We start from the raw sequence: 23,142 nt of genomic DNA, 5'->3' as shown, positions 1-23,142 counted from the left end.
CCACCTCCCGGACCTGCTCACAGAGGCCGGCACAGACGGCCTGGCTCAGAATCTGGACAGGCTTCCCAGGCACTTTGGCAGAGCCAGCGCGGGCAGGGTGGGCCTGAGGAGGGATACGGTTCCTGAGCCACAGCAGAGGCCCTCCCTCTGCAGCCCTGCCTGCCCCTGGCCCCTCAAATGCACAGGCGCAGGCACTGATCCAGGCACACGGGCACGGGCACACACGCACACACACGCAACCACACTCACTCCTATCGGTCTGGCACACCGGTGACGTCTGAGGGCTCGGCAGAGGAGGTGCGTGGCCTCCCGGCCCCAGCCCTCCACGGCCTGCAGCTCCCGGAAGGCCGCAGCCGGCGGGAGCCTGGGGCTGTAGTGGGGAAATTGGAGGGCTGGTGGGACGACACAGGACACCCCCATAACAGTTTCCACAAATACCCTTTAACAAACCCCAAACCCTCGTAGTATCCAGACAGGAAGGGGTTTGGGGGAGAAGGGGCCGGAGTGAGGGCAAGAACAATAAAAGAAGTTTCATAAAAATTCTAAGTCAAATTACTGATAAAATTGCAAAATGAGCACAGGTTCAAGAGCATCTTGCTGCTTCTCTCCACACGCCCCCGGCCTCCCAGACTCTCCCTCTCAGGGGCGGCCAGAACCCCAGGCAGAACTCGGCCTGTGACAAGGTCCGGGCTCCACGCGGCCGAGGAGGAGGGGAGGCGGGAGTGGACAGTTCTGTGTCTCTTCGTTTAAAAAATATACTCAGGTCGAGAGTTATTGCTTGTCGTCCAGGGAAGCAGGACAGGCTCAGCGGCTCAGTGAGCGAGGGCCGCGGCCTCCAGGGCCCGCGCTTTCTTCCTCCTCTTCAGCAGCAGAGGGTTGGATGCGTCTTCGATCTTCTTTATCTTGATCTGCTCATAGTCGACCCGCATCGTGGCCAAGGCACTGGTCATCTCCTCCTGGGGAGCAGTGACGAGAGACGTGAGCGGCCACAGACAAAGCAAGGGCAGCATGAGGGGGACGGGCGGGAGCAGAAGCGACAGGGGGCAGGCTGGCTGGCGGGTCCAGGGCTGGGTCAGCAGAGCCTGGCCGCCGTGCCGCCCCGGCTCTCCTGGAGCCCTCCGGCGACCCCGCAGGAAGACAGAAGGAGCACCCACTAGGGGTCAGGAGACCTGGGTTCCTGTCTGCCCCGGCCAGTCACTAGCTGTGTGGCCTTCAACAGGTCACCCCCCACCTCTAGGCCTCAGTTTCCTGGTCTGCAAACAGAGGAGATGGTACAGATGACCTCTCAGGTCCCTTCAGAGACCGAGAGAGTAGACGGCTTGGAGGAAACAGCCACAGCCAACTTCAGACCAAACACACAGTCCCCTGCTCACAACCCAGTCAGGACAGTGGCTCAGAGTCGCTGCTCCTGTTGTAACACCCCCTGGGTGACAGGGTATAGAACCAACCCCCACCCCGGGCCAGCACCACCTCTCACACCCAAGCACCTCAGGGAGCACCCTCCGAGCCCCTCTTGGCCAGCGGTCCCCTCACCTTGACGTCCTCCCACCTCTCCTTGTCCTCCTTCAGGACCCGGCTGGTGTGCAGTGGGGTTTGGGGGACCTTCGTTGATTGCTGGGGGGAGAGGAAAGGGTCAGAGTGGAAGCCTGGGGTGGGGTGGAGTCGCAAGGGGCAGTCCGCATGGACCCAGGTCCCTCCGGCCCGCCAGGCTTACCATGATCCAGGGGTGGTTCATGAACTCGGTGATGGTCATCCTCTGGGTGGGCTCTGTCTTCAGCAGGTTCCGGATGAGCATCTTCACTGTGGGGGACGCGGGGCGCAGCACGGGGGGAAAGAGACGGCTAAGGGGCCACCCTCCTCCCCCTGCTCCTTCCCACGGTTCTCAGGCGAAGACCAGATTCCGAGGGGACGCGGACACAGACCACCCAGAGAGCTGGCCCCGAGGTACCATAATGGCTCCAGCACCTGACGGCCCTGCCGCGGGCCCTCCACACAGTCAGGACACACCCAGCAGGTGTGGGCCGGGTGCAGCCACACCACCCACGTGAGACCACCCCCGCACACAGGCACCTGCACACAGGCACACACACACAGGCACATGTGGGTTCTTCACCTTCCTCGGATACTTCTGACCATTCTGGGTTGGGGAACTCATACTGGCCCATTCGGATGCGACTCTTCATGCCCGGAGAGATGGCAAGGCCATGGTTGGAATAAAAGGGGGGATACCCACACAGCCTGAGCCGAGAGGAGGCGGGAAGAGAGGGACAGAACTGAGGTTATTGAGGGTCCTGCACCAGGATTAGAGTGAGACACAGGCTTCTCCTTGTAAAGGTCACAGAGAAACTGGGACTCACTGATTCAGGTACAATACACAAAGTCAAGGACAGGGCCCAGGAATCCAACATACCGAGTATCTAAACCACACATTTTCCTGACCATTAGCTAATTTATAGCATTTAGCTGCCAGAATTCATTAAATACTGAGAGATGGGCACATGCAGGGGATTCCCAGGGCATCTCCCATCCAGAAGGGGAATATTAATCTTTGCCTCTTCTTCTCATCCTGGAGGGGTGAAGGCCTCCTTCCACCCCTGCCCGAGCCCAGCCCAGCCCCATTGCCCCCAGGCCCCTTCCCACACACTCACAGGATGTACATGATGACACCCAGGGACCACATGTCACAGGACTTGTCATACTTCTCTGGGCCCAGCACTTCTGGAGCTGCAAACCAAAGGTCAACGTGGATGGGCCGGGCCCTCAGAACACTGGGATCCACCCCAGTTCCTCTGTGGACGCTGCTCCCCATCCAACCCTTCAGCCCATCATGATGGGCCCATAGCTGGGCTGGGAAGGGGAACAGTCATAGCGCAGGTCCAGGGCTAGACAAAGGAGACCAGAACACCCTCCTCCAAGAAGAGCCCTAGGGCTAGACTCTCAAGATAAAACAAGTCTTGCATTGCAAGGGCTTTTCAGACTGCCATTTAATTTGACAAACAGGTTTTGAGAGTTTATCTGTGCCAGTCAGTGGGACTCCTGCACCCAATCTATGTCCCAGAGTCCACTGGGAATCTGATGGGAACGATAGCTCTTCTCAGGAAAAGCTCACATGTACGCAAAACCCCACCCATCATCTCAGGCAGATGATTCCTTATAATGCTTCAGTCCCAGCTGAGCTCCGATGAGCCCTACTTTGGGTCAGCTCACATCAGAACCAGTGCTATAAAGGGTCTGAGGACAACTCTTCTAGGACCTGTGGCCCCGAGACTGGCAAGAGGAGGGTTTGAGAAAAGCTCTGGGGAAAGACCAGCTCCCCAGGCCGCCTCTGGACTTACCCACATAGTATGGTGTGTAACAAGGAGTGGTGAGAGAGTTGTGGCTGGTGGTTTCCTTGGCAAAGCCAAAATCAGTGAGTTTGAGAATGGCGTTGGGCCTTTTGGAGGTGTATAAGAGATTCTCAGGCTACAGAGAGAGAGACATAACTAGCACCTCTGCTGTACCTGTGACGGGCTATCAGACCCCAAAAGGGTAACGATTCCTCCCTCCCTCCCTCCCCCCCCCCCTTCCCTCCTCCATTCAGCAACCATTTGTCCAGCCCCTATGATCTGCACACCTTGAGGACCCTCAGCTCCCTGCCTCCCAAGAGCTTACAGCATGCATGGAAGTAAGACACCGACACAAAGAACCAGCAGTAAACACCACAGGGACATAGAGAGCAAAGGTGTAGCTGTGAAATGTGACTGAGGAGGACCACAGGCCGAGGGTAGCCTCAGAAGGCTTCAGGACTGGGGTGGGGGTTTGCCCAGAGAGGGCAGGGCTTGCAGTGTAGAGAGTGGTACTCTGCCCCACTCTCCCTCAGGCACCAGGCAGCAGGGATGCAGGATGACTCTGGGGACCCTCCCTAGGGTCACCATGACCCTGACCCTCACGGCCTCCGTGGCACCTGAGCTGAGGGGCTGTGTGGGGGCAATAAGAACAGCTGGTACCTTGACATCCCGATGAGCGATGTTGATTGAGTGTAAGTACTGGATGGCCTCACCGATGCTCTTCATGATCTCTGATGCTTCTGCAGAGAAGAGGGAAGGTGGGAGAGGGAAGGAAAGTCACAAGATGTGTCATTATGTTTGAAAATCCAATACACCAGTCCCTCCACACAGCCTAAGGCGCCTCACAACTACCTCCCCCCACCCCCAACCCAGAAACCAAGAAACGAGGAGCAGCCCAGGCTCAGCTGAGGAAGAAAGCCCCAGCAGCAAGCTGCAGGAGGCAGTAGGCCTCAGCATCTCTCACGAGAGCCCCCTTCAGACACCCCGCTGCCCTGCCTGCCTGAGCCCAGTCCCTACAACAGACCCTTTCTACCTCTTTCTGTGAATGCCTGGTCTCCTCGGTCCTGGATTCGGCTAAAGAGTTCTCCACCGTCCAAACTGAAACAAAGCCACAGTCAGATCTGGGGACATAATATCCCACTAGCACTTTCTCCATCGCCCCCCAAAAGAAATCAAGTGTTTACATTTTAAGCTTGAGTCCCTGTCTAGCAGTCCTCAGAAGGTGAGGGGCCTGGGCGGGGAGTGGGATCAGGCTGGGCCAGGAACAAGGAGAAAGGGCTGCTCACCACTCCATGACAATCAGCAGGCACTTCCTCCCCGCGTACAAGTTCTCGTAGACGTCCACGATCCGCACGATGTGTGGGCACTGGGAGGCCCGCCAGTGCAGCTCCACCTCGCGGCGGGCCTTGGGGCAGTCCTGAAGCATCTGCAAGCCAAGCACTTCCTGAGCAACTGCAGGGGGGCAGCTGGCTGCTGCACCACCTGGACCTACTCCAAGGCCTGGCCCACGTACCCGCCGACATCCCCACCAACACACCATCAACTCCCCCTACCCTAGTCCAGCACCAGCCCCCTTGGCACTTTCCCTGAACCTCCTTCTCTTGAGCCCTGACTTACAGCTCTGCATCTCCCTTATTTGCTCTAAAAGAAATCTCAAGATGACCCCTCGTGGGGTCTCAACAGCTACTCTGAGACCACCCTTGGCAATTAAGGGAAAAGATCATTGGGCCTTTCCCCAGCTAAGGGCACCAAGTCTATTTCAGAAGGCGGGCAGAGCTGAACATTGGGAGACAGAGGGTAAAGGACGCCTGGGCAGAAAGACAGACTGAGGAAAACCCAAACAACAATGGAAAGGGGCCCAGAGACAGGGGAGATGCCAGATCAGTTAGAAAAGATACCTCCAAGATCCCTAAACCCAGCCCACCAAATCCTGAGCAATGTCCTTTCAGCCAACAGATGGCCTCAGGAGTCAGCCCAGTGTGGTTTGAATCCTGGTTCTTACTGCAACCTTGAGCAAGTTGCCTAACTCATGAGCCTCATTCCTGTCCCCTCTTCTTTCGTGGACCAGGTGGCCAGGGGTATTAAAGAAGCCTGGCTCCCTCACCTGCCGCAAGGGCTGAATCTTGACTAGTCTAAGCCAGTCTCATTAATCCCAGGCCCTTTACTAAGACCCGACACTGGTCAAGAAGAACTTTTAGGAAATCTGCTGAGAGGTCTCTTAAAAGGACGTAAGGAATGCACACCGTCTCTCCTGCATATGCCACCTGGCGCCATGGCAGTCACCTTGGTACCAAGGGGTACCTTGGGGTGGGTGGGTGGGTGATGCAGCAGGAGCACTAAGAGACCTGCTGGAAAGCACATGAAGCTTGGTGAGTAAGATCAGATGGCTGGGATGGAGCCAGATTACAGAGCGCAGGGAAAAGCAAACACAGGAATTTCTAACAATAAAACTAACATTCAGTTACGCTGTGGTCTATGATATGCTGGGCCTTTCCTTTTTTTTTTTAAATATCTAACCTTTACGCAGTGCATGCTGTGGGCATTTCCTAATTGTACAACAGCTACCCATTTTACAGGATGAGGAAACTGAGGCTCAGAGAACTAGTGTGTCCCAGGCTCAGTTCCTGGAGAAAGGCAGAGCCAGGGTTGGAATTCAGGCTTGGTGGAGTCCAAAGCCTAAACCTTTTCCATGATACCACACAACTTTTAGGGGAGGGGTGGAGGTCAAGACTTGTCAGTCTCAGGTCACCAAATGCAAATTGGCTTTGCCGAGGCAATCCCCCAACAGGTACCCAGATAATTCAGTCTACTAGGGAGCCAGCGGAAGACAAGGTCACCATGGGGTCACACTGCCACCTGGTGGCCATCAAGGACACTGCACAGGTCCTGCATTTTGCCATATTCAACTTCATTCATCTGGATGGAACAAGGAAAAAGTTTATTTTCTTTTCCCATGCACTATGAGAAGCAGAAGGAGACACTAGCCAATTTCATTTGCATATATTTCAATTCAGAAAGCATTTATCAAGCTCCTACTATGGGCCACACACAGATGTCAAGACCAAATAGAAGAGTCCCAATCTGAAAGAACTCAAACTGGGGGGTAGGGACATAGGAGAGGTAAACACACAGAAAATGCTTATAACCCAGTGAGATAATGTGCTGTAAAACTGATAAGTTCAAAGGATTCAAGAGAAAAAGTTCTCAGAGCAGCCAAAAAAGAAAGACCTCTTTCTCCCCCTACAGACACGTAGGAACTGTCACGTCCAGAGAGGAAGAATTGAAGCTGTCAAGTTTACTCAGAGGCAACATGAGGTCCTGGATTTACAATCAGAAAAGACTTGGGCCTGGGTCTGGAATTTGTCAATTTCTGGTTGCATAGCCTTGAAGAGGCCATTACCTTTCCGAGCCTGTTTCACATTTATAAGTTAGAGGTTATGATACCTGCCTGGCCCCCTCCCTCACAGTCACTGCAAGCATGGAATGAAAGAATACCTCTAAGTGTGCTTTGTTATCAGAAAGGCAGCATAACTGCCACAGCACAGGGGCCCTCTCCGTTACCTCTGAGTTGAGGCTGGAACACCCTGATATAACCAAGAAACCCTGATATATACAAGTCACCAGCAAGACTACAGGCTGAGTTTCTGTCTGCAGCCCTGTGACTACTGCCTGGAGACCAGCTCTATGCCCTAACCAACCAAGCTGTGCTAAGTGAGGACACACCAAGGCCCAAACCCAAGTGCATGCCCCTCCTAAACTCAGAGCACGCACTACAGGTTCTGTGTGCTCTCTTTGCGTTAGATACATTGGCGTGTGTGGCATGAGGCAAAAGAGAATCTGCAGCCAGAAAGCCTAGGTTCACATTCCACCTCCAGGTTTACACACAATTCCTTACCTAGTAGAGGAGCTGGGTTGACCTAACACAACAAACCTAGCCTTGGGAATCACACACAATTTGCATTCCAGTTCTGCACTTCCCAGCTTGTGTCAGGCAAGCCAATCCACCTTTCTGAAAAGGGTTTCCTCATCTGTAAAACTGGACTCAATTTGGCAAAATAAGAAAACTGGGAAGAGTAGTATTTTTAAATTCTAAGAGAAACACAGCGGTAAGAATTTCCCATGAAGACTGGTAATTGACAGCCAGGTAAGTATTGATCAGAAATCCTTGAATGGACATAAAAACCAGCCCACACGATGAAAGCAAGACCTTCAACCCGGTCAGGCGGACAGGCTGACTGACGTCACAGGGGCAGAGCCGTGAAGAGCCAAAGAGGCTTTGTGGACAGCTGTGGGGTACAGAAGCCTGGAGAGAGGAAAGCAAGAATGTGCTAATCTGGAGTACTGGGCTAAGTAAAGATCAGCAGGGGAGGTGCTGAGCTCCGAGCCAGAGGAGACTCAGGGAGAGAAAACAGGATTCCTGGGGTGCTGCCAGGAGTCACCAGCAGAGGAACGCGGCAGGTTCAACCAGGAGCCAAGAGAGTCACGTGGGGGAGGCTCCTACCTCTTTGGCCTGGACAAGGACAGTGGAGGCCAAAGGGCTCAGAACCACAGCGCTGAGGGCCCATGTCTGAACGAAGGGTCTTCCTACCAAAAAGCCGCAGGCCCTGAGACAAGGAATGTCTGAAAGGGAACATAAAATATTTTAAGCCCATGCTAAGCCTGGAATGGATGCTGCGATCGCCTCGGCCCCCCTGTCGTTTGCATCTGAAATTCCCTTGCTCTGTACAGAAGGTTAACTGTTGCGTGTGCTAGACTGCAATGCAATAGGCAAGGCCACCTACCTACCAAGTGTGGCAGGGGCCAGGGACCAGGCCACAGAGCCCACTGCCTGGGGAGGAACCTCTACGGTGATGGTGGCAATGAGGGAACTATGGGAGCTCTCCCAAAATACTGTTCCATTACCATACAATCCAGCAATCCCACTCCCGGGCATATATCCAGAAAAGAGGAAAACTCTTAACTCGAAAAGATACATGCACCCCAATGTTCATAGCAGCACTATTTACAACAGCCAAGATATGGAAGCAACCTAAATGCCTACTGACAGATGAATGGATAAAGATGTGGTACACATATGCAATGGAATATTACTCAGCCACAAAAAAAGAATGAAATAATGCCATCTGCAGCAATATGGACAGACCTAGAGATTATCATACTAAGTGAAGTAAGTCAGAAAGAGAAAGACAAATACCATATGATATCACTTATATGTGGAATCTAAAAAAAAATGATACAAATGAACTTATTTACGAAACAGAAAGAGACTCACAGACATAGAAAACAAACTTATGGTTACCAAAGGGGAAAGGGGAGAGGGAGGGATAAAGTAGGAATTTGGGATTAACAACTATACACTACTGTATATAAAACAGATAACCAACAAGGACCTACTGCATGGCACAGGGAGCTCTACTCAATATTCTGTGATAACCTATATGAGAAAAGAATCTAAAAAAGAGTGAATATATGTATACCTATAACTGAATCACTTTGCTGTACACCTGAAACTAACACAACACTGTAAATCAATTGTATTCCAATCATTTTTTTTAATAAAAAAAAAATTCTGTTCCATGCCTCTCTGTCTTTGCTGGAATCTACAGGGAAGAGGATGGTCTCCCTTATACCTCCCACCAAATCTTCCATCATGGGGCCACATGAAAAGACATGGGAGTAGTCAGCATCCTAAGCCTAGGTGAGCCTGAGAAAAGGAAAGAAACAGAGGGCGAGCCCTGAGGCGCTGCTCACTCCCAAGGCAGATCTGAGGACAAGATGGGAAGGAACAAGCCTCGGGTCCCAAGGGATCATCCCCTTCACAAGCTCCACCACTTACCAAGCGTGTGAACTTAGGGAAGTTTTTAATCCCTTTGTGCCTCAGTTTCCTTATCTGTTAAATAGGATAATAATAGTACCTACCTATATACTAAATGAATTAATACATGCACATTATGTAAATTACTAAGAATGGTGTTTGGCACATATAAGCATTGCATTAGTGTTTGCTATTATTGTTCTGCCCCCCAAACTCCCCCATGTGCCAGAGTCCCACTGGGGTGGGCAGCTGGGATCCCACTCACACCCATCTAAGGTGCTATTAATAGTTCCAGGCGCTGGGCAGAGGGGAACCCCAAACACTGGGAAAGAAGCAGGCTTTTCCTAGCCCTGAGTCTCCCTCTCCCTCCCACACCACCTAAACTAGACAGCTGGGGGCAGGGTACACATGTCCCGAGAGAAGAAAGCCATCCATCCCTTCTCAAGACTGATTACGTGCAAGAGTGATGCAAAAGCCCGAATCAGACACAGAGCGTGGTGCACCTTGGTAAATAAGACCTCCTCTGCACTCCCAGGAGGAGGGCACCAACCCTGCCAAGGCCAGGCTCGCCCACTCCCCTCCTACTACATGGAGGGTGGCAGGCCTGGGCGCGCTGCAGGCCAGAAGAAAAGAGGACTTGGGAAGGAGGGCTGCTGCTGTGGGCTGAGTCCTAGCAAGCTCCTTAGCACAGAACTGGCAGCAAGCAAGCAGTAGCCTCGGAGGATCCAGAGGAGCAGGGAAAACGGAGCCCTTGCTTCCTGGGAGCGCTGTAAGTTAAACGCGTGCTAAGCACTTCCAACAGGGGACTCTCACACCTGCCCCAAGAGGACACATCCTGTTTTATAAATGAGAAAACACAGGCTCAGAAGAGCTAAGTGATCAGTTCAAGGCATCTGAGCCGCTGCCGAGCAGGGCTGGAATCTGAACCTCATTCTCACTGCTCCCAAAGCCCCTTTCCCACCACCCAAGTAAGGTAAAGGGTACAACATCTGCCCAAGACTGTCCATGATACCAAGAGCCAAAATCTGGGGCTGAAAATGTACATAGGCCTTAAAGTGGAAACCAATCCTTTAAGCTTGAAATTCCAGAATTCGAGAATTGTAGAATTTCACCCTATGGCACGAATCATAGATGGAGCTTTACGGCTACGTATATTCCAAGAGCGGTTTACCTTAATTAGAAATGGCCAGAAAACTCAGCAACAAGCAATAGAGATTTTTTTTCAAAAAGTTTATCCATACAATCTTCAATCATTAAAATCATGTTTCAGAAGAATATTTAATGGGAAACGGATTCCTAAGTGTCTCAGCCACCTTGGCACTCTCAGCAGAGGCACTTTTTTTTCTTTTGCAGCACAAACCCTAATCTGAAGTTTCCTTAAATTTATCTGATAGTAAGTGAAAAAAGCAAGCTACAAAGCTTTATGTACAGTACAGCTCTATATGTATATTTATTTATATTTGTGTGTATAGGTATATGTAACACAGATGTAGCAATATAGTATGTATGTGTGTGTATAAATATATACATATATATGGAAGGGCATTCACACGCAGTAAAATGTTAATAATTATAATCTGAAAGATAGGATTACAGGTGCTTTCATTTTCCTTAATATATCTTTATTCTCTAAGTGATTTACAATTAGCATACGTACTTTTAAAGAGGCAAATAAGCTTAGCTCTCCAAATTTTAATCAACGGCGGTCACCCATACCCCCAGGCCCTGTGTCCAAGAAACAGCGGCCCTGGGCTTCCAGGCAGCTCTGCTGGCGGCTTAGCCACAGACCAGGGTCTTAAGCAAGAAAGCGGTTCATGCCCAGTGGGTGCCAGCAGCTGTACAGCCCTCCCCTCAGGAAAGGAGAAGAGCAGGAGAACTGCAGTGCAACCTACAGTCACTCTCTTGTCCTGCTCCAGCTCCACCTGGCCCTGATCTAGCCTCCCCAGCCCCCCAGCACCCCAGCTAGGAGTGGGGCATCTGTGTCTGGCTCAAAGATCACTGGACCTCTTCTTTCAGCCTGAAACCTGGGGACCTGGGCCCCCACAGCCCTGAACAGTGAACAAGGAGGTTCGAGTCGTCACGAGGTGGCAGGACCAGGACACGGTGTCCTGGCATCATGTGTTATCTCTCTAAAGAGCCAGGTGCCTCCAAAGCCCCCCTCCCTGGCTGTGCAGCCATCGAGGGGATGGGAAGACACGTGGCACTCACAGGACTTGACCTCACCTGCCCAGACTGCCATCACTTGGCAAACCTGGAGTGTCCAGCACGTGCCACACTCTGGTTTGAGAGATGCTGGGATACAACAGAGAACACGGCAAATAAGGCCTGCCCCCCATGGAGCTTATATTTTAGTGCATAAAGTACACAACGAACAAGCTTTGTTTAAAATTTTTTATTACACATCATGATTTGTGCTATAAAGGACATAAATTATGTGCTGCCACAAAAGCAGCAGCAGTGCTGAAGGAGAATCTCTTTTACCCCCCAAATTTCAAAGAGACGAAAGGCTGGAGAAAGGTGTCACCCGTCTCTTTTCATCTAATCCAGCTCAGGAACATAAGACATGATAAACAGATAAGTCTTGGTTGAAATGATGATTTTCCTCTACATCTACAGGGGCAGAAAGAGTATGTCCCCCTTCTAGAACCTCTGCACAGCTCAGAGAGGTGCAACTGATAGACCTCTCCTAGGAACTGATCTAAACATAAATCTAACAGCAGATTTTTTTCAATCTTAGAATATCGCTGAAATAAAAGATACATGGAAGTACATCATCAAGGTCCTTCACATTGGCACACACATTCCCACACATTTGGTTGGGAGGTAAAAGCAGTTTTCTATTTTGTTTACTGATTTTTATTAATGTGATGAGGGAAACTCCCGACCCAAAACAAAAGCTAAACTTACAATGGAGAACCCAGAACAAAAGCCTTTTAAAGCACTGAGCCACGCTGCCCAGAATGAACATGACCTTCCCTGTGGTCCCCACTCTCACCCTTGCTCTTGCTCTCCAGGACCTTCCCTGGGCAGCCACAAAGGACCAACCCTCAACGAAAAGACAAGAGGCTTAGAAGTTACGCTGTAAGTGACAAATTTTTAAAAATATTTGCAACACGTGATAGATAAAAGGTTAACTTAACTCTGGCAAATCAACTGTAAAAGATTAACAATCCAACATAAAAATGGCCAAAGAATAAGAACAGGCAGCTCAAAGAAAAAGAAACACAAACAAAAGATGCTCAATGCAACTCATTAAAAGAGAAATGTTTATAAAAACAATAACAATTTCACCAGAATGGCAAAATTTTTTTTAATGCTTTACCAAAACAAAACAAAAGAGGGAATTCTCTGGCAGTCCAGTGGTTAGGACTCTGTGCTTCCACTGCAAGGGGGCATGTGTTCCATTCCGGGTCAGGGAACTAAGATCCCAAAAGCCGTGAGGCCAAAAAAAAAAACAAACAAACAAACTCCTGAGTTTATGCAAAGATTCTTGAGGAAAACGTACGATTTCATACACTCAAAAGGGATATAAACTAGTATATTTTTGGCTATATCTATCAAAATTGTAAATGTTTGAACCTTAAGCCCAGTAATTACTCGACTAGGAAATCATCCTACAAATATGTTCCTAAAGCATCTTAGCGGCAAAAAAAAAACAAAAGAAAAGGCCCAAACGTGCATGTCTAGCACTGGGGAGCTGATCAGATAAATGTCAGCACCTCCAGGTAACAGAGTGTGGCACAGCCTGTGCAAGAACAAGGCAGGACTTCATCCGCCACGGTGGGGGGAACTGGGTGTTAATAAACAGGAAAGCAGACAACGAACATGATGATAGCTGTCTGGCTTTTTCCTTTATGTTCTAATTTTTTTTTAATGGAGCTGCATTCACATTGCTTAAGTAACTTTTAAACTATATTCACAAAGATAAGAAGTAAACACACCAAAAGGTTCATTGGTGGTTACTCATAAATGGTGGTAAACAGGTAACACTTTCTTTTTTGTGTTTTTTAAATTTCCAAAAATAAAAAAGTACTAAATAGAATGTAAAATATACCCCTTGGGTGGTTTTGTTGTTTTGTTTTGTTTAAGGCAGAGGGAGAAGATACACAGACTTGTGAATGCTTGACATTATTCTGGAGGTATTAATCCCCCCAAAAATATCAACGGTGTTGACCACGAGAGAGTAGGTACTAGAGAGAAGCTTGTATTTTTCCATTTTTTTCCCTTCTTCATTTTACATCTTTCTGTATTGTTTGGATCGCTACCATCTGCATGTATTTTCTTCTTAAAAATTAAGTCTGGGGGGCTTCCTAGGTGGCACAGTGGTTAAGAATCCCCCTGCCAATGCAGAGGACATGGGTTCGATCCCTGCTCCAGGAAGATCCCACATGCCACGGAGCAACTAAGCCCGTGTGCCCAAAAAAAAAAAAAAAAATTAAGTCTAGGGATTCTCAGGTGCAACAGGCTTTGGTCCTGTATTTGACACCCAGCCTGAGTGCCTCAGAAGCAAGCCGACCTTCTTGTTAGAGCGGGGATGGGGACCCCGCACTGACCACGGAGGGTTGGGGGGAGGACCTGCTGGAACTCAGAGTATGAGGGGAACCCAGGTGATGGAAAGACCTGGCATCTTCCTGGAAAGTATAACTCAAATATGATAAGCAGCAGGCTGAGGCCCCAAACCACCACCACAGACCACTTCTGACTTATTTGGAAATGAGCCCTGCGCACAGCGGGGATGTCAACGACCATGGAGTCTAGGGGAGGAAACTGAAAGGCCATGGGACACAGATATTTCTGTTTCTTCCAGCAGACTCTGAAAGAGAAAGAAGAATCTCATGTATACCGCACCAACCATGCGTCAGGTGCACTTTACATATAGAAAATAAGCTATATTTAAGCCTCCTAACAGGCCTCTAGAATAGTCACTTGCTGACTCCATTTACAGGTGTGGCAACCAGGGCTGAAGAGGCAACTTGCCGAAGGTCACATGGCTAGTGACTGACAGAGCCAGGATTCAACCCAATTCAGACTCTAACCTCCAGGTCCTTTTCACCACACATGCAGCTTTGATAAACAAAACCTGAGCTGTTGATATTACTGTACTGTTACCCCATCTCCTTCCTCTTAAAGGCCTCCTTTCCCTGCTCTGTTGACTGGTCGGTCCCATTTATCTCTGCGTTTGTCAGGCCCAGCACAGAGCTTAGCGTAGAGGAGTTGCAACATACACTTACTGATTAAATGGGCAGACTGTGTATCAGAACAACTCTATAGGCTGTGGCTTACAGCAGGATACAAGGCATCTTTCGCTGGGACACAGTGTAGATGGTGGGAGGAAGGAAACACACTAGACTCTCCAAGTTGGCTATAAGCTCATATCTGAGTGGCAGGGAGAAAAAAATGTCCTGCTCTTTGTAGCATGTAGGTTTGACTTTATGAAATCCACAGAAATGGACAAACTATCAAAAGAAAATAAGACGGTGGAGGTCACGAGCACTGTTTCTGGTCTACACGTAGCCCCCATCCATTTGACTCTATACAACTGACAAAGCAAATATTAATTTTCAACTGGAAGCCACTCATCTTCATCACCCCAGTTTAGCGGAATGAGATTCAAGGCATATATACCTTAATCAACAGATCTAATGGGAGGTGGAGGTCTTACAAATAAGAGGGCAGTGTACACACACGCACATGCACACACACCACCCCTGACAACAATCCCACAATTCCACACACCTAAGACTGGAGGACAGCTGGGTGAAGAGAGAAGGAAAAAAAACAAGAAGTTAAGTAGTTACTGTGGTGACATATGGAGGAACAAGTGGTAGAAGATATGAACCACTCTTTCCTACACAGTTTACAAAAATGGCCCAGATGCAAGACAGAGCTCAAATCACCCACCACGAGCACATCTGCGAGAGAGACTTTCTGCCAAGGGCAGGGCACCTGATACATTCCTGTCTTGCCTTACTAAGGAGTCTATCTCTCACACAGCTGAAGATGCAAGAAGGGAATTGCTACCTGGAACTCGATTCTGCCCAGAAAGCAGTCTAGTAAATTATGTTTAAAAAACAAAACAACAATAAACCCCCACCAAAACCTTAATTAGCAAAAACAATAATAACAACAAGAATACCACATTGGGAGGAAGTAACCTTTTCAATTCAGAGATCAAAGGAGGGAAGAAGAAGCCTGGGGACAAACAATTGTTTCGGCTAGATTTCCAGAAAACTAATATTTAGATGTTGAAACAAAGGAACAGTATGAGGAGAGATCCCAAAAGGGAATGCATTTTGAAAGACAAGGCCTGGCCTCCGACAAGTGGATTCTGATTATCCAAAGCACGATAATCCCCGAAAAAGGAACCAGGAGGAGGCAGCCACCAATGGCAAGGCCATGGCACAGGGGACTCCAAGGATGTCTCCAAAGACACGAGCAACTGCCCAGAACCCAGGACAGACCCAAAGACAGTGGTGTGGGCTCATAAAACAGCAGGAGCAGAGCTTGTGAAAATGCAAGAACTATTTGAAATATGTCTTAAACCTACATGCAAAGCTGTAAGAAGAACCAGGGAGGGAGTTAGCCCCTCATGGGGACAGAGGCTCTAATCTACCAAATGACAGAGAAGGGGGGAATGTTCTTCTCCAATGTGTTCCATCTTTTCTATCAAGGAGAAAGCTCTTCAAACTGGAACATACCTAAGGGAAACACACACTTAAGGGAAACCTCAAATCCAAGCTAGCCCAAGAACCAACTTACAATCATCCAAAGATGACTGAGTTAAAAGACATGCCAGCCTTGGGACTTCCCCAGTAGCACAGTGGTTAAGAATCTGCCTGCCGATGCAGGGGACAAGGATTTGATCCCTGGTCTGGGAAGATCCCACATGCCGCGGAGCAGCTAAGCCCGTGTGCCACAACTACTGAGCCTGCGCTCTAGAGCCACAACTACTGAGCCCATGTGCCACAACTACCGAAGCCCGCGTAACTAGAGCCTATGCTCCACAACAAGAGAAGCCACCACAATGAGAAGCCCTTGCACCGCAATGCAGAGTAGCCTCTGCTCACCACAACTAGAGAAAGCCTGCACGCAGCAACGAAGACCCAACACAGCCAATAAATAAATAAATAAATATTAAAAATAAACAAATAAAAAGACATGCCAGTCTTAGAAGAATCACATTTCAGAATGCAGAAGGAACCTGCAGGTATGATTCTCAAATCACCAATGGTAATCACGGAGGGGCCGTGGGGAACACAGACAGCGCCCTGCTTTTCGGCAGCTAGCATTGCCTCAGTACCCACTCTGCTCCAGGCACCAGGGGGTTCCAGGAGATCAGCCTAGTGAAGGAAACAGAGTCAAGGAAAAAAGAAACAATATGTACACAGAACTGCTAATAAGAAGGATTGCTTTACTTCACATCTGTCTGTGGCAAAGCTCTAGAGCAGATCATGAATTGTACCATCACAAGCCAACCTGGTTCCCTGAGAAGCCATAGCATACTAGTCTCATTACCTTTTGGAGCAGGGTTACTAAATTATAGACCAAACAAATAACTGATACAAGGGTCCTTGACTTCTACAAAGTATATGGACAAAGTCTCCTGTCAGACCTTTGGGATGACAAAGAAAGAGGGGGTGAGATGATGAAGCATTTTGAAAATATTTGTAATTGTTATAAATGACCAATAATAAAGTGTTATTTAATGGATCTAGGACAGGCTGACATGCACCTCATTGAACTCACTGCGCCCTCTGACTTGTTGCCCAGTCTCAGTAAATGACAATGACATCACCATGTAGCCAGGCTCCCAGATATAAATCTTGAAGTAGTCATCCACTGCCTCTCTCCCTCTCTCACCCACGGAACCAATCCAATTTTATCTATGGAAAGATCTCCCAAATCTATCTTCTGTTTTCCAGTCTTGCTGCCACTTGCTTGTTTCCCTTTTACGCGCTTTCTAACTGGCTTCTAGACAGTAGACTTAATCTGCTCTCCAGTACATCCCATACCAACACCTAAAAGGCAAAACTGATCAGGCCATTTTCTTCCTTAAACATGTCCATTGGCTAAGAGGATAAAACCCAAATTCCTTAGCTTGGTTTTTCCTAGCTCCTACCCATAATATCTCTGCCCTTATCACCCAACACATTCTATTCACGCTACACTGAATTTCACTGTCCTCAAACACACCATGCCATGTCATGACTCCATGTCAGTGCATCCTTCAAGCGCCAGCACAATGTCACCTCCTCTGTGAAGACTGCCTGATGACTTCCAGGCATAGTTAGCCCCTCTCTCCTCCCACAAGACTCTAAACTTCTACTTCAGCACTCACTGGTGTTACTTACAAAACTGGTCCTCCTGCTGTATAGACCGTGTGCCTTTTGGAGACTAGGACCACGTCTTGTTCACCTTGGGTTCCTAATCCTGGGCCTAATACATGACATTATGGACATACTCAATAAATATTTGCTTATTGACTAAACCCAGGGAATACCTCCAGCGACAAACCAAGGAATGCCATCTTTGCCTTTGCCTGGAATTTTACCAATAAGCTGGCTGAAGACATAGTAGACAGCAAGCTCATCAAACCTGCAAGTGACTCAAAAACTGGGAGTGTGCTAGGTAACAAAGTTTCTACAGATCACAGGAGGTGAAAATACAGGCCAAAGTCATATGTTGGGGCTCCAAAAATCATCTATAATAGCATGTGATGAGAGAGACCTTTCTCAAGTCAGATCCATACAACACGATGAGTGAGAGCAAAGGTTCTGAAGCCTGGCTGCCTGGGTGAGTCTCAGTTCTTCCATTAACTAAGCACGAGATCCTGGAAGTTTCCTAACACACCTCCAGTTTCCTTCGCTGTAATACAGGGATAATAACAGTACCAACCACATAGGATCACTGTTCAGTAATAACAATAATGATGTACTTACACTTATAATTGTGCCTAATTCAATAAACTCTACTATTATTTGTTGATGATGTTGTTGCTGTTCTTAAAAGCTACTTCTAAGAGGGAAAAAAAAAAAAAGCTACTTTTAAGAGAAAAGAAGCCATAAAGCATTCTTGCAGGGCCCTGCAATTAAACTGTCCTAAATTCAAGCCAGCTCTAAGCTTAGTAGATGCCTGACCCTAGGCAGTTATTTCACTTTTTTTTTTTTTTTGATGAGTTCCCTGATGGGGAATCGAACCTGGGCCCCCTGCAGTGGAAGCACAGAGTCTGAACCACAGGACCACCAGGGAATTCCCTTCACTTTCTAACCTCCACTGTTTTCATCCATTAAATGGGCTAATGATAGTATCTGTCAGAGATATTCACGTTAGCATTACAGTTGATCCTTGAACAACACGGGTTTAAACTGCATAGGTCCACTCACATGCAAATTTTTTTCAATACATACATACTACAGGACTATAGCATCCCCAGTTGGTTGATTTCACAGATGTGCAACAGAGTGCCAATTGCAAAGTTACACGTGGATTTTTGACTGCAATGAGGGTCAGTGACCCTAACCCTCACGTTGTTCAAGCGTCAAGTATACTTCAAATGGGTTTAAAAAAAAATAAGATAAATTAAATGCCTATTCATAGAAAGTGGTCGAATAAATTATGGTATACCCATAATGGTGCATTAAATAATATGCAATTATAAAACAGAAGAAGGTAGATCTAAACAAACTGAGATCAAAACTCAAAAAAAGATATTCTTCCATGATAAAGGCAAGCTGCAGACTGATACATATAGCGTGGTCCCATTTTTGTAAAATGTTTTGAAAAAGAAAAAGCAGACATATGTGTATATGTGTATTCACCCACACTTTGTAAATACAGACAGCCTCCGCTTTGCTTAGTAACATGGAACCATACAAATGACCATACAAAGCAATTGTAATCATCAATGGGAAAATTAAGATTGTTCCATGACCTTTAGAAATTTTTGTCAAAACATTAAAAACTCAGGACTTCCCTGGTGGTCCAGTGGTAAAGAATCCACCTTCCATTGCAGGGGATGTTGGTTCGATCTCTGGTCAAGGAACTAAGATCCTACATGCTGTGGGGCAACTAAGCCCACACACCACAACTACTGAGCCTGCGCATCTCAACTAGAGAGCCTACATGCCAAAAACTACAGAGCCCACACACCACAACTAGAGAAGGGAAAACCCACATGCCACGGGAGAAGCCCGAGCGCCACAACGAAAGATCCTGCATGCCTCATTGAAGATCCCACGTGCTGCAACTAAGACCTGACACAGCCAAAAATAAATAAATACGTTAAAAACTCTTACTGTCAGTTATAAATGAATAAAGAAATGAAAGAAATAGTATAAAACTAATATTTATTTAGCATACTGAACTAAAAATATCATAGTCACTGAGAATGAAGAGCTTTGTTTCTTTGTAAAAACAATCTAGAGCCGTCTGAACAGGGCTTGCCTTCTCCCTGTTTAATAACGGAGCAAGCATCTTTTCCACGCCTTTGCAAATTGCCACACTCTTTTCTAAGTTTGGAGCAGTTTCCAACATTTTATCCTTTGTGCTTTTCAATGTTGCAAAATATCTCCAAGAGTGCCTTCGACGTGAAGTTTTTTCCCAGTGTCACTTCCTCTGGAACTTCTTCATCCTTTGCGTCACAATCACTGTGTCAATGAGTTTGCCTTCACTAAGTTCCCCTGGCTGCATACACAGTCTCATAGGCGGCAACGTCAACATTCCTACAATTAGCTGTTTATTCTATAATTTCACTTATGTTCAATTATGGAATTTCACTTCCAGCATTACCACTTTTCATTTCTTTGCTGAAATATCTTCAATGGTGGGCGATTTCCTCTTTTGATTACCCATTTTTGTAAAACATCACGAGTTTAGGAGATAAGGAGGCAACACAACTGCACACTCTCCTGTGTATGTGTGAACTCAACAACAGATGGACGGTGACCACCACCAACAGACTCTGAAAGAAGGGCCTTGATTGGTCACTGATCATAACAAACATCTGTTAGGTACTTAGTGATTTGTGGACTGAAGAGCTAGCAGTGAAGTTTATACTCTATGCAATTACTCAGAGTTCATATACCATGGCAACTGGAATTGGAACCATGTTGCTGGGGGACTGGTGTTATTTAAACTGTGGTAAATGAAATTCATGTACATTGTAACTGTGAAAAGCAAGGACTGTCCTTACAAAGAACATAATAGGGAAGTGTAACAGTGGTTACCCTTCAGGAAGAACTACATTATTTAAATTTTTTTTCAATGACTAAATTCTACACTGCAGGAGTGGTTCTCAACCTGTGATGATTTTCCCCCAAAGGAGACATTTGAAAAGGTCTCTAGATAGTTTGACTGTCGCAACTTGGCAGGGCACAGAGAGGGCTGCCTCTGGGATCTGATGGCTAGAGGCCAAGGATGCTAATTCCTAAGTGTAGGACAATCCCCACAACAGAGAATTATCTGGTCTAAAAGGTCAATAGTGCCAAAGCAGACAAGCCCCGTTTTAAATCAAATAGTTTACACTTGTATTAAGTTCTTTTTTTTAAGTTTTTTTTATTGTTTTTTTTTTTTTTTACAGTTCTTTTTACTAGAACCTTTCTCACAAAGTGGTGTCAAAGATTAAATGAGATGATGGCAAGCAGAAGGCACACAACAGATGCTATTAATATCAGAGGCTCTAAACAACTTCGAGCTGCATGACTATCTTAATAGCACCTTAGATTTGTGGCATTTTTTTTACAAACATTAACTCATCTGATCCAACGCCATGATGCGGCTACCAAAAAGTTAACATCACCTTCAGCTCACTAACAGATCAACTACCTAGATCAAGACAAGAGTCCTGATCCAACCACACTCTGTATCTCTCAAACTACACTATCTAGAATCCAGTGTCACTGCTAAGCAAAAAAAGTATTAAAGTTCCACACTCCCAAACTCATTTTATGAGGCCACCATCACCCTGATACCAAAACCAAAGATACTACAAAAAAAGAAAATTACAGACCAATATCACTGATGCATTTAGATGCAAAAATCCTCAACAAAATACTAGTCAACAGAATCCAACAACACATTAAAAGGATCATACACCATGATCAAGTGGGGTTTATCCCTGGAATGCAAGGATTCTTCAATATACGCAAATCAATCAATGTGATACACCACATTAACAAACTGAAGGATAAAAACCACATGATCATCTCAATAGATACAGAAAAAGCTTTTAACAAAATTCAACACCCATTTATGATAAACACTCTCCAGAAGGTGGGCATAGAGGGAACCTACCTCAACATAATAAAGGCCATATATGACAAACCCACAGCAAACATCATTCTCAATGGTGAAAAACTGGAAGCATTCCCTCTAAGATCAGGAACAAGACAAGGATGTCCACTCTTGCCACTACTATTCAACATAGTTTTGGAAGTCTTTGCCACAGCAATCAGAGAAGAAAAAGAAATAAAAGGAATCCAAATTGGAAAAGAAGAAGTCAAACTGTCACTCTTTGCAGATGACATGATACTATACATAGAAAATCCTAAAGATGCCACCAGAAAACTACTTGAGCTAATCAATGAATTTGGTAAAGTTGCAGGATACAAAATTAACACACAGAAATCTCTTGCATTTCTATACACCAACAATGAAAGATCAGAAAGAGAAATGAAGGAAACAATCCCATTCACCATTGCAACAAAAAGAATAAAATACCCAGGAATAAACCTAACCAAGGAGGTAAAAGACCTGTACTCAGAAAACTATAAGACACTGATGAAAGAAATCAAAGACGACACAAACAGATGGAGGGACATACCATGTTCTTGGATTGGAAGAATCATTGTGAAATGACTATATTACCCAAAGCAATTTGCAGATTCAATGCCATCCCGATGAAATTACCAATGGCATTTTTCACAGAACTAGAACAAGAAATTTTACGATTTGTATGGAAACACAAAAGACCCCAAATAGCCAAAGCAATCTTGAGAAGGAAAGACGGAGTTGGTGGAATCAGGTTTCCTGACTTCAGGCTATACTATAAGACTACAGTGATCAAGAAAGTATGGTACTGGCACAAAAACAGAAATATAGATCAATGGAACAGGATAGAAAGCCCAGAGATAAACTATGGTCAACTAAAGGAGGCAAGGATATACAATGGAGAAAAGGCAGCCTTTTCAATAAGTGGTGCTGGGAAAACTGGACAGCTACATGTAAAAGAATGAAATTAGAACACTTCCTAACACCATACACAAAGATAAACTCAAAATGGATTAAAGACCTAAGTGTAAGGCCAGACACTATAAAACTCCTAGAGGAAAACATAGGCAGAACACTCTATGACATACATCAAAGCAACATCCTTTTTGACCCACCTCCTAGAATCATGGAAATAAAATCAAGAATAAACAAATGGGACCTCATGAAACTTAAAAGCTTTTGCACAGTGAAAGAAACCATAGACAAGACTAAAAGGCAACCCTCAGAATGGGAAAAAATAATTGCCTATGAAACAACGGACAAAGGATTAATCTCCAAAATATACAAGCAGCTCATGCAGCTGAATACCAAAAAAGCAAATAACCCAATCCACAAATGGTTGGAAGACCTAAATAGACATTTCTCCAAAGAAGACATACAGATGGCCAACACACACATGAAAAGATGCTCAACATCACTCATCATCAGAGAAATGCAAGTCAAAGCCACAATGAGGTATCACCTCACACTGATCAGAATGGCCATCATCACAAAATCTGGAAACAACAAATGCTGGAGAGGGTGTGGAGAAAAGGGAACTCTCCCGCACTGTTGGTGGGACTGTAAGTTGGTACAGCCACTAAGGAAAACAATTTGGAGGTTCCTTCAAAAACTACAAATAGAACTACTGTATGATCCAGTAATCCCACTACTGGGCATATATCCAAAGAAAGCCATAATCCCAAAAGAAACTTGTACCATAATGTTTATTGCAGCACTATTTACAATAGCCAG

General features: G+C 46.5%; 1 protein-coding gene across 1 annotated transcript in view; it reads right to left on the bottom strand.

Annotated features, from left to right (window-relative positions):
- Positions 1–540: 540 nt before the first annotated feature.
- Positions 541–23,142, bottom strand: part of MAPKAPK2 (MAPK activated protein kinase 2) — a 47,906-nt gene continuing 25,304 nt past the window's right edge. The window contains exons 2-10 of the mRNA XM_057728858.1: positions 4,613–4,752; positions 4,360–4,424; positions 3,987–4,066; positions 3,336–3,462; positions 2,649–2,724; positions 2,114–2,238; positions 1,715–1,800; positions 1,534–1,614; positions 541–956 (exon numbers count right to left, since the gene is read on the bottom strand). Of these exons, the coding sequence (XP_057584841.1) occupies positions 813–956; positions 1,534–1,614; positions 1,715–1,800; positions 2,114–2,238; positions 2,649–2,724; positions 3,336–3,462; positions 3,987–4,066; positions 4,360–4,424; positions 4,613–4,752 (924 nt within the window). The 3' untranslated portion in view covers positions 541–812. The remainder of the gene's footprint in view (positions 957–1,533; positions 1,615–1,714; positions 1,801–2,113; positions 2,239–2,648; positions 2,725–3,335; positions 3,463–3,986; positions 4,067–4,359; positions 4,425–4,612; positions 4,753–23,142) is intronic.

This window comes from Hippopotamus amphibius, chromosome 3, assembly GCF_030028045.1.
Source record: "Hippopotamus amphibius kiboko isolate mHipAmp2 chromosome 3, mHipAmp2.hap2, whole genome shotgun sequence".
NCBI lineage: Eukaryota > Metazoa > Chordata > Mammalia > Artiodactyla > Hippopotamidae > Hippopotamus > Hippopotamus amphibius.
The sequence above is the reverse complement of the archived record's forward strand: the minus strand, read 5'-3'. Positions and strand labels throughout refer to the sequence as shown.